This window comes from Portunus trituberculatus, chromosome 46 (assembly GCF_017591435.1).
Source record: "Portunus trituberculatus isolate SZX2019 chromosome 46, ASM1759143v1, whole genome shotgun sequence".
In the NCBI taxonomy this organism is placed as follows: Eukaryota; Metazoa; Arthropoda; class Malacostraca; order Decapoda; family Portunidae; genus Portunus; species Portunus trituberculatus.
Genome location: NC_059300.1, coordinates 23,738,831 through 23,751,330, shown reverse-complemented (window position 1 = coordinate 23,751,330; position 12,500 = coordinate 23,738,831). Strand labels below are relative to the sequence as shown.

Sequence of the window (12,500 nt, the reverse complement as noted above, 5' to 3'; positions counted from 1 at the left end):
TGGCACGCTCCCCCTTGGCACGCCTCGCATCTCCATACACACGAGTCTATTGGTGCCGTTTAAAATTTACATAGTTTATTGTCGACACGGTAATTATGGGAGGGCTTCTGGTGTTTGTTTTGTCTTTCTGGTGTTTGTTTTTGTTTTCTTTTTATTTTGCTATTCTATGTTTTCTTTCTTCTTTTGTTTTCCCGTTGCAGGTTTTTATTTTGTCTTTGTCTTTCTGTCTCTGTCTCTGTTTCTCTGTCTCTGTCTCTGTTTCTCTGTCTCTGTCTCTGTTTCTCTGTTTCTCTCTCTCTCTCTCTCTCTCTCTCTCTCTCTCTCTCTCTCTCTCTCTCTCTCTCTCTCTCTCTCTCTCTCTCTCTCATTCGTTTTATCTGCCTTTACATCTACTTCCCATTTCCGTCACATCCATACCCGTTCTCTCTCTCTCTCTCTCTCTCTCTCTCTCTCTCTCTCTCTCTCTCTCTCTCTCTCTCTCTCTCTCTCTCTTTTTCTCTCACTCGTCATCATTTTCTCGTCTTTAATTCTCTGTTTTGTCCTCTTCCCTCCGAAACTTCTATTTATTATCGTTGTCCTCAAATTCAAACACATTTCTCACCTCGACCATGCAATCTTCCTTAACATTCTTCCCCAACAAAGCCTTCCCATCTTTCCCCTTCGGCGCCATCTGATCCCGCTGTTGTGGACTTTTGAATAATGAAGAACGTACGGATATAAAAGGAAGAAGAGATGCTGCAAGGGAAACAGTAGGCTTAGAGGTGGCAGGCCCGTCATTCCAGTCATCCCTATCCATGAATTTATGTAGTCTAGAACCTCCCTACTGACTCGGCACTGGCAGATAGATTACTGAGTCCATTCCAGCTATCTCTACCACTCTACTTGGGAGCAGATGTCTTCCTATTTCTCAAGACAAATCCAATCTTATCAACTTTGTGCCCATTATTCTTAGCCCTATCCTGATTACTAACTTTAAAGAATCTCGTCTACATCACCCTCGTTATATCCTTTAGGCCACTTAAGAAGGGCTCTGGCTTAGGTCGACAAAAACCTGAGAAAAAAAAGGGAAAAAAAGGGGATAAAAAACAGTAAAAATCCCGAGCCCTAAAGGTGACAGATAGAAGGCGAACTCCAAACCCCACCTGGAGAAGTGTCTTAAACCCTATAAACGCTACGAGTATTAGCCAGCCTCTCCCGCTTCGTCAACTCTCGCCGCCACTCACCTGGAATCCGTCGTAGGTCCAGGAGCCGAACTTCATGACACAGGTCTGCTCGTCGAAGGGGAAATACTCCACGTCGATCTCACACGAGGACTTGTAGATGGCAGGCGGCTTCCACTCAACCAGGCCATTCATGTGGAGCGTCGCCTTGGTGGAGAGAGTCACTTCGAAGTTCCCGTCAGCACTACAGGGAGGAAGCGAGGCAGGGCGTTATTACAGGGTTCGGCAGGGTGTCACAAAGAGGTATAGGGTGTTACAAAGTGTACTGGGTTGTGTTTAAGCGTGTTACACAGAATTATAATGCTGTGAACATGTATTGTGGTATTTTCAAGAGTTTTTCAATGTGTGGTAAATGTAACAAAGTGTGGTGAAGTATTCTTAAGGGTGCAACAATATGCGGTGGTGTTGTGGGGTTGGATCTATGTGTTTCTAAAAGTGCTGTTTGTTGTAATAAGTGTGTTATCAATATTACAAAGCGAGATGGGGTGATATAAAAGCTGCACTATTCGCTTTTCAAGAAGAAGAAGAAGAAGAAGAAGAAGAAGAAGAAGAAGAAGAAGAAAAAGAAGAAGAAGAACAAAAAGAACAAGAAGAAGAAATAAAATAAGAAGAAAAAGATGAAGAAGAAGAAAAAGATGAAGAAGAAGAAGAAGAAGGAGAGAGAGAGAGAGAGAGAGAGAGAGAGAGAGAGAGAGAGAGAGAGAGAGAGAGAGAGAGAGAGAGAGAGAGAGAGAGAGAGAGAGAGACTACAACAGCCACTAACACTCCTACAGCCTAACAATGCCCGGCAGAATTCAATTTACTGTACAACTACAATAAACTTACCATCAGAGGTGCTACTCTCTGTCACTCCTTCCTATCTTCCACTTACTCTCTCCCTCCCTCTCTCCCTCTCCTTTCCTTCCTTCATTCCTGACTCACTCCCCTTACATGTCTTCTTTTCTTTTTCCTTCTCTAACTTATTCTCTTTAATACATAAATACATATAACATAAAGAAATATATGTACTTTTTGCCATCACTATCTCCCTCTCTCCCTCACACACACACACAAACACACACACACACACACAGGTACTAATGCAAATACATGTATATATATATATAAAAAAAAAAAAGTGCATGCAGCGCAGAATATTTACAGAACAAATCACATAACATAAAGCACACACACACACACACACACACACACACACACACACACACACACACACACACACACACACACACAAAACAATCAAATACTTCAATGGGTAAAAAAAAAAGAAAAAAATCGACGTTTGTATAAAAAGAAAGTTAATAAAAATATATATTAGAATTAAAATGAAAATAGAAAAAAATATCTCACTCACTGACGACTGAATTAACTTTACACAGGCAGACATCATACGAGAGAGAGAGAGAGAGAGAGAGAGAGAGAGAGAGAGAGAGAGAGAGAGAGAGAGAGAGAGAGAGAGAGAGAGAGAGAGATGAAACACAATAGTAAATAGAGTGTGTGTGTGTGTGTGTGTGTGTGTGTGTGTGTGTGTGTGTGTGTGTCCAAAGCCAAACTGCTATATACGCCACGCTTCTTAATTAATGAAATACGTCAATTCGTGAAATAAATTGCATTAAAACCCAGAACTCAACACACATACACACACACACACACACACACACACACACACACACACACACACACACACACACACACACACACACACACACACACACACACACACACACACACACACACACACACACACACACACACACACACACACACACACACACACACACACACACACACACACACATACACACACTAAGGGTTCAGAAAGAATGGCTCCATATACCGTGGAAAAACTACAGCTCTGTATATTAAATGTTCTGTGAGAGAGAGAGAGAGAGAGAGAGAGAGAGAGAGAGAGAGAGAGAGAGAGAGAGAGAGAGAGAGAGAGATTATACATAACATAACATACATAAAGCAGGCAAGGGAGAAAAGAAAGCATAAATGACAGAGAATGGGAATAAAATAGAAAGAAAACGGGAGAGAGTTAGGAGAGGAAGGAGGCGAGAATCGGAACCAGAAAGAGAAACAGAGAGAGAGAGAGAAAAAGAAAGAAAACCCTGTTATAATGGAATACCAATTAAAAAAGAGAGAGAGAGGGGGGGAGAACGGAAAGGAATGAAATGATAAATAAATACAAGAGGTGATAAGAATGAGTTAGGAGGCCAATAAGTGCAAGAAAGTAATGCAATAATAAAGTATGAAAGAAGAATGTGCAAAGTTAAGGAAGAAGAAAGAGGGAGCGAGGGAGCGAGGCGGCGAAGGAGGATGAGGAGGAGGAGGAGGAGGGAGACGAAGTTGAAGAAATGGTGGAAGATGTGGAGGGAGGAGAAAGACAAGAAGGATGAGGAATTAGTAAGAGGAGGAGCGAAGGAACAGGAGAATGAAGAAGCAAATAAAGGAAAAGAAAGGAGACGAGAAGAAGAGGAAGATGGAGAGAAGGAGATAAAAGAAGATGGATAGGAGGAGACAAATAAGGAAAGAGGGAAGATAAGAGCGAAGAAGAGAAGAGAAAGATGAGGAAGATGGAGAGAAGGAAAAGAAGAAGGTGGAGGAAAGAAACGGATAGTTGGAGGTAAATAAAGGAAGAAAACGGACACGAACGAAGAAGATGAGGGAAAGATGAGGAAGATGGAAAGAAAAGAAGAGGAAGAAAAGAAACGGATAGGAGGAGATGAATAAAGGAAGAAAAAGGATAAGAACAAAGAAGAGAAGAGAAAGATGAAGAAGATGGAGAGAAAGAAAAGAAGGAGGTAGAGAAAAGAAATGGATATCAGGATATTTGGAGAGAACGGTGGTGGTGGTGGTGATGGTGGTGGTGGTGGTGGTGGTGGTGATGACAGGCGCAGTAGCCAATCCCATTCACCCACCGGTCGCCATCCCAGCCAGCCAACGGTCAAGCGAGTAAATGAACAAACACACAAATAAACACAAAAAGCGAATCCGTTCCAGGAAAAAAACAAATATAAATAAATAAATAAAATCAACACGCGACACAGACGTGCGTGATATTTGACCAAACAAAGCAAAATGTGCATAAAATAAAAGAGAGAGAGAAAAAAAAATGTTGCCTTCGTTAGCTGGCTCAGAGAGAGAGAGAGAGAGAGAGAGAGAGAGAGAGAGAGAGAGAGAGACGCAATACAACCCACGCTAAAAACAATGAATCCTATACGTTACAATGCCAAATCTAAACCAAACCAACCCATATCTCTCCCCTCTAACAAAAACAACAACTAAAACTTTCAAATTTCCCTTTTCTCCTCCCCTCTCTTCCCCACCCAGCGCACAAAGACAACGGAAACCTGTCCCCATCCTTCCAATCCCCAGCTTTCCTCCTCTACCACCCGCCAAGGCAAGCGATATGGGAATACAGGATAAAGAACACAGCCTCAACAATTAATCCACGATATTTCACACGGTAGTTTATTCCTGTAACACGTGCTGCCTTCAATCTCCGCCTCACAACTCTATGCTTTATGCTCTCTCTCTCTCTCTCTCTCTCTCTCTCTCTCAAACCCTATGTGTCTGTTGCAAAGTAATCCACTCCTGCCTCGCTTGTAATCCTTCAGCTTCGGGTTAGGTAATCTCTCATTTCCGTGTAAAATCAGGAGGTTGCTGCTTGATTTTCTCTCTCTCTCTCTCTCTCTCTCTCTCTCTCTCTCTATTCTTCAGACTTCCATTGGTATCTACTATATATCAATTTTCCTCAGCATCAATCCATCATCCATAAAAAAAGAGGGAGAAAATAAAGGTTGTCCACCAGGTAGTAGGAAACAAGAATATGGCGGCTGCACCTTTCCTTCCTACTCCCGTCCCTCCCTCCCTCATCTTCCTCCACCTCCTCCTCCTCCTCCTCCTCCTCCTCTATCTCGACGCCGCCACACGATGCGCCATCCATCACTGCCACTCCTGCCACCCACCTCCTCCTCCTCCTCCTCCTCCTCCTGCCGCTGCTGCTGCTGTTTCTGCCCCTCCTTTCCTCGTGTCACATTGTAAGGTAATAAATCCCCTTAGTCAGCCTATTAATTTTCCTGTGTGCATCCGTCGTGTGCCGTACGATCACTAAGCAGTCTCTCTCTCTCTCTCTCTCTCTCTCTCTCTCTCTCTCTCTCTCTCTCTCTCCTTACTGTTGTTGTTTAAGGTTTATTCTCCCCTAGCAGAGGACGTGATCCGCTCCATGGTGAGCCCTAAACAAAACAGGAAGTGCTCGGGCCATCACAGGATAGCCGTGGTGGGGCGTAGTGTGGCACTCACGGGAGGAGGATAGGGCCCACCATGGCAGTGAGAGTGTTGATGGGCGCTGAGGGTGCTGTGCTGCCTCCTGCCTCCCAGTCAGGTTGAAAGGGTGTAAATTAGATTGCCCTCGACGGAGAGAATCAGTGCAGGGCAACGGAGTAGGTAATGAATGGCCGAGACTGTGCCCAGGGTGACGCAGTGCTGGCAGAGTGTGTTTGCCTCCTCTCGCATTGTCTCTTGTAGAGTTTTGCCCTTTAGACACTGCTGGTGGCAGGTAAAGCGCTGGGCTGGTGAGTGGTGAGGGGCAGCTGCGAGAGCTCGGAAGTGCGTCATCCAGTCCTATAAGGGTGTCAAACTGGTGTCGCAGTCCTCCCGCCGAGGCATTAAAAAAGCTGAGAAAAGTGAACGCTGCAGAGGAAGCCACGCTGCAGGCACTCACTACCCACCTACACACGTTCGTTTGCTGGTCCCGCAGCACGCCAGCCATTTCTCTACAGAAAAGCTCCAACTTATAGAGGCCGATGTTTAGGCAGAGCTATTACCGGGAGAGCGAGGCCACATCTCTTGGCTTGCTGACATCTCGTGCATACTGGTGAACAGAGCTACTCGTTCATCGTGCGAGTGTTTGATGCATGCAGCAACATTCTAGCTGAGAATGAGGCGGCAGAAGCAACAGGGACGTTCTTGGGAGGTGCAGAGTGGGCGACAGACGTGCCAGGGTTAGCAGATGTGGCGGGGCAGCGGTGGCGTCAGGTAAGGAGTGGAGTGAAGCAGCTCGGTGTGCCAGGGATCGTGGGTGATTTGAAGCAATAGTCCAGGATGAACAACCAGTCGATACCTGACCTCATGACCGAGGCTGATGACTAATTCACAGCCACTGGAGGCTACACTGGCTACCCTCTACCTGGCATCAAACCGCAGCCATAGAAAGCATTTAAGTATACCGGCCGAGAGAAATGCTTTCTCTCTCTCTCTCTCTCTCTCTCTCTCTCTCTCTCTCTCTCTCTCTCTCTCTCTCTCTCTCTCTCTCTCTGAAATAAATCAAACTTCAAGGCATCAAGAGTTCAAATTTCCAACGTCAGGTCGAGAGGAGGCAAAGGCAAGGTGAGGCAGGGCGAGGCGAGGCGAAGCAAGACGACGCGAGGGTTGGAGAAAACGGTGGCGAAGGAGAGGAAGGGGTGGTGATGAAGGGGAAGGAATGGGATCGAAACTAGCCTGACCCAATGATGTATATTGCATTCCCTTGCATCCAACATCCCAACATCAATCCTGCACGCTCCCGTCCCACTGATTCCTGCACTCTCTCCCCTATTCGTCTCATTTTTCCTGATTTTCCTTCCTTTCGTCTGGCACGTCTCTTCTCCCTTCCTCTTTTCTTTTCACTTTTACTGTTCCCTTTTTTCACCAGTTTTTTTATAATCTCTCTCTCTCTCTCTCTCTAGTATCTAAGTTATAGCTGACGCGACTGAAAGATTTAGCAAGTTATCTGAGAAATGTCACTTCTGACTACCAAACAGGAAAGAGAGAGAGAGAGAGAGAGAGAGAGAGAGAGAGAGAGAGAGAGAGAGAGAGAGAGAGAGAGAGAGAGAATGATCAATAATCCAATTAATATACAGTAAAATAAAATTACAATTGTTGATAGGAAGGAGACATAGAAGAAGACGCTGCAGGAGGAGGCAGAGCATAGGAGGGATGGGAAGCACAGGTGAGGGAGGAGTGGAGAGGTCAGGGACGCCTATGAATATTAGGTTTTGCTCATTTCCTTTCTCCTTCCCCCATAAAATTGGCTCATGTGAAGGAGGATTAAAAAAAAAAATAGTGCGAGATCAAACCATGCAGGGGCAATGTGTCCTATCAGTGTTGTCTTTAGCCACAGGTGCATCAGAAGGACCGGGCTCAGGGAAGCGGACGACACTTCGGGAAGGTAAAACTCAGGAAAGCTGCTTACGTCATCACGGGAGGAGCAGACTCACTAGGCCGCCACAAAATACAAACTAACCATGTAATCGTTACAGAAAACTCACTACAAAATTCCTTGCCAAGAACGGAATAAAGAAATAAGTAAATAAGTAAGTAAAGAACTCTTGGTTTAATTTTACAGTAACTTTTTTTTTTTTAACTCAAAACAATAAAAGTGAACCTGTAAATTTAGGATGAAAAAAACAGTTAACAATTAAAATCGATTAAAAACTTCGTACGAAACATGTGTATTGATCTACTCTATGACCAAACCAAGCGCAGAGTCAACTGAAAAAAAAGGTACAATATAAAATGAAACGTTTAAACTTTATTGTGGAGAGCGGAGAGGGAGCACATGGCGGGCTTTGTGTGAGGAAGTGGACGATAAGAAGGAAAAGAAAATGGCACGAAAAGCTCCATCATGTTCGTACCTTCCTACTTCAGCATAAGACTGGTCACTAATCTCTCACATTCATTTAGGTGCGCTAGAAAATCAATAAATTCACTCGCTATTCGTATCTAACATTGCACGACGTTTTCTTTACATCTCTGCTTTACCTTTCCTCCCTGGCTGCCATTTACTGGGAAGCTACAGGTGATGAGCGTCCTCCTCCTCCAGACAGTGTTACACGTGGCTCGGGGAGGCGCACACACACTCACTCTCATTGTCTACTCACGCTAACAGGCAAACATGATCAAAAACTCAATTCATAACCAATGAGTTTAATTTCCTAGAGAGAGAGAGAGAGAGAGAGAGAGAGAGAGAGAGAGAGAGAGAGAGAGAGGGGGGTTGGGGTGAAGAATACATGAGTTAACCTTTAAAAAGCGTCACAGTAAAAGGGAATTTATGAGTGCTTGCAGAAAATGGAGAGCGAGATCAAAGGAAGAGCGAGTGATTACCTAAAGCTGGAGAGAGAGCGCCTCAGACAACGGAGGAGGAGGAGGAGGAGGAGGAGGAGGAGGAGGAGGAGGAGGAGGAGGAGAAGGAGAAGGAGAAGGAGGAGGAGGAGGAGGAGGAGGAGGGGAAGAGGAGGTTACGAGGCCAGGATGTGACAGTAATTAAAGAAAGTCAACAAACGAGCAACCAAGAAGAATGCATCCTTCCTTTCCCTTCCCCCCCTCTTTACCCACACCCCCAGCCCCTCCACCCTCTCCCTCTCTCCTCTTCCTACCATTAATCCAAATCATCCTTTAATCTCCTTCCATTCTTCCCTCTTTTCTTACCTATCTCCTAATCCCCTTTCCGTCCCACGCTCCTCCTTACTCTAATCCCTAAAACGTATCATACCCCAACCAAAACCCACATAATGAACAACTTTCCTCCCAACCTCCTCAGCATTTACTCATTGCATCTATACATTTCCTCCTCACCAATTCCTTCCCTTCTGTTCTTATTACGAGTACAATCCCTGAATGGTGGAGCAGAAAGGGTATCATTGGTGGAGAATGCCCTGGGAAACTTGGTGGCTTTCTGAGGTATTGGGGAAAGAGAGTAGTAGAGAAATTATATGTGATGAGATATGATGAATGGTGATGGTAGTGATGGTGGTGAGGTAATAGTGATGAAGTGATCAGGTGATGAGATTTAACAGGAGTCGTAGATCCATGGTGGCAAATAGTAGAATGGTGATGATATAGGGAGGTGTCATGGGTGGTGAGAGTATGAGATATGATGGATGGTGATGATAGTGATGTGGTGAGGTAATAGTGATGAAGTGTTCAGGTGATGAGATATAATAGGAAGTCGTAGATGATGGTAAATAGAATGGTGATGATCACGGAGGAGGTGTGATGGATGGTGATAGTGGAGAAGTGATTAGTAGATAGTGAGATGTAATAGAGAGATATATAGGGTGAAGATATTGAAAATATGACAAAAAGAGGTGATTCAAGACCAATTCAAAACCTACTTACTCAAAACACCACAAAATACTTCATTAACATCATCATCATCATCATCATCATCATCATCATCATCATCCTTCTTTCTGTAATTTTATCACCATCATTATCATTCCCTCAGTATCTACCTTAATATACTTCCTCTCATTCCCCAGATAAATGCTCAGATGGCAGGGGGAGTCTTGGGAAAGGGATGGGGTTACTGGTGGTGTGGGGTGAAGGGGGACGAAAGGCGGTAGTGACGGGGACAGTGGTCATAAAAATGGAAATTGTAATATTCCCACACTACCACACCACCGCTGCTGTCACGTAGATATATATGAAAAAAAAAAAAATGTGATGCAAATAAATACAGCGGATGAAAAGGAATTAGTACTCGTGTGTGTGTGTGTGTGTGTGTGTGTGTGTGTGTGTGTGTGTGTGTGTGTGTGTGTGTGTGTGTGTGTGTGTGTGTGATGAGGTGATATCATTGCCACAGCTGCACAAATCACACCTTGAACAAGCCCCATAAAGTTAATAGACTACATTACACATTCACCCAATCTCCGGACAGCTGCCGCTTATTCAACAGGGCTTACGGAAAAAGAAAAAAAGAATCTTTCAGCGCGGCAAAATTGTTACTGGCTGAAAAAAAAAGATAATACAAAGATTCAACACAATATCATGCAGAACAATTTAAACCAAAGGAAAATGAAGTAAGATACACGTATAGACATCACTGCAACTCACCAGCCAGCCAGCGTGTGTGTTAGCGTCTGAGATGAACAAAACAACAACAACAAAAAGGAAGAGCAGAAAAGTTTACGACGACATAAAATAGACTTTTGACCAGTAAAATACGAAACACACTTAACTTATTTGAACTTATTGGAGACTTTCGTACTAAGATTGGCTGAGAGAGAGAGAGAGAGAGAGAGAGAGAGAGAGAGAGAGAGAGAGAGAGAGAGAGAGAGAGAGAGAGAGAGAGAGAGAGAGAGAGAGAAACAAACTTTGCACTACTGGGGAGGAATAAATAAGATGATGTCTGTATATTTGATGAACGGAAAGTTACGACACAAATATGGAAAACAAATCAGCAACGCGGTACTTCAATTCAGGGTACAGTGCGCCATTAAGGGAGTTTGCAGAGTTTACAGTGGCATAATTCCATCAACAACGGGAGGAACAAAATTCTGTATCATGAACGTGAAAGAGGAACGGCTATAAGTGCATTGATATAGGTGGCAGTGGTGCAAACAAAGCTCACTAGAGGAAGCAGTGGGATTAATTCACGAGAGACGAGCAGGAGGAGGAAGAGAAAGATGACAGGGAGAGGGAGAGAGAGAGAAAAAAAAATACAGCAAAAGGAAGAAGAACAAACAGAAACAAGAACAGGAAAGGATAAGAATGAACCAAAACAACAAGAAAAGCAGATAATAAGGTAGATAGACACACAGATATAGATAGATAGACAAGAAGATAGACAGATATATCATAGAGTAGGCAGAAAGAAGAGGAGGAGAAGAATGACAGAGAGAAGGAGAAGGAGAAACAAAGAACAGGTAAAGGATAAACCAACAAAAAAAAAAGAGTAATAAATAGAACAAGAACAAGAAAAAAAAGAAAAAAAGATAAGAAAAGAAGATAGACAGACAAACAAATAGAGAGATAGACATGCAGACAGACAAAAAGACAGACAGACAGATAGATAGATAAATAGATAGATAGATAGATAAATTAAACCGGTGTATGCACGCTGTTAAAAGACCCCCACGCAAAATTTATACTGGTCAAACACACCACCACATCAGCTAATGAGTCACGACACACACAGGGTGGGTGAAGGGTGGATGGAGGCAGGACGAGACGCAAGCCAGAGCAACACAACACTGACGAAGGAGGCACAGAAGGAGCTGATAATAGTCGTGAATTATAGTATAGGATGAGGCAATAAGGCACTTTTATCTATTCATCCTATCATTTTTTTATTTTTGAGATACTGATGAGAGAGAGAGAGAGAGAGAGAGAGAGAGAGAGAGAGAGAGAGAGAGAGAGAGAGAGAGAGAGAGAGAGAGAGAGAGAGGTGGTGATGAAAGAAAAGCTAGACAAGACACATCCCTGGACCGATACACAACATTAATGAAATACAGAGTGGTGATAATAAACAAGATCAACAATAGACAGGGGGCCGCCGGGGTACAGTGGAACCATGCGTGCTTTGGGGTCCGAGGGGTCTCCAAGGGCACCGGTTCGAATCCTGTCCACGGTCCGAGTGTAGGTTGGGCTTCCTCACTCGGGGCAACAGTTTCCTAGCGGGTGGGCTTTGAGATAGGAGGTACCCCAAAAAGTATCCCCTTTAGCCCATAAATTCCGTGAAAAGCCCACATGGTATAAGAGAGAGAAAAACAAATGAGCAGCAGCAGCAGGAGGAGGAGGAAAAGGCGCCCATCAGAGCAGCACAACGCTCGGATGGGATGCAAGAGGTGTTGATACAGTCCTGAACAGCGAGATGCTACAGAGTTACACAGCACTGATACAAAAATAGGGAAATATGTAAGCAAAATCTCCAAATTAGCGGCAAGCTGTATGAATCCTTGCGAATGTGTGCGTGCGAGGATATTAATTCCGGCATAAACACTAAAATTATCATATAAAATTGCATTGCATTGGATTCTTTTACTTTATGACTTCTAATTTCCTCTTTCATTATTGAGCTGCAGCCTGAGTTCTGTGTTTTTGTTTTTCTATTTTCTGTTGCTGCCTCATGTCTGTCTGTGTGTGTGTGTGTGTGTGTGTGTGTGTGTGTGTGTGTGTGTGTGTGTGTGTGTGTGTGTGTGTGTGTGTGTGTGTGTGTGTGTGTGTGTGTGTGTGTGTAGAGCGGTGGGTTGTATGATAAGAGAAAGGCTGTGAACTGTTATGAACACTGAACAATGTCCAGTAGTAGTAGTAGTAGTAGTAGTAGTAGTAGTAGTAGTAGTAGTAGTAGTGGCAGCAACAGTAGCAGTTGTAGTATTGGTAGTAATGGTAGTAGTCGTAATAGTTGTAGTAGTAGCAGTAGAAGTAGTAGTAGCACCAGTAGTAGTAGTAGCAGCAGTAGCAGTAGTAGCAGTAGTGGTAGTAGTCGTAGTAGTGGTAGTAGTAGCAGTAGAAGTAGTA

General features: G+C 43.9%; 1 protein-coding gene across 14 annotated transcripts in view; it reads right to left on the bottom strand.

Annotated features, from left to right (window-relative positions):
• LOC123519948 (acetylcholine receptor subunit alpha-like) overlaps window positions 1-12,500 on the bottom strand; it is a 349,599-nt gene that overhangs the window by 62,340 nt on the left and 274,759 nt on the right. For all 14 annotated transcript variants that reach the window (XM_045281676.1, XM_045281675.1, XM_045281684.1 and 11 more), the window contains exon 4: window positions 1,224-1,404. In XM_045281676.1, coding sequence (XP_045137611.1) covers window positions 1,224-1,404 — 181 coding nt within the window. The remainder of the gene's footprint in view (window positions 1-1,223; window positions 1,405-12,500) is intronic.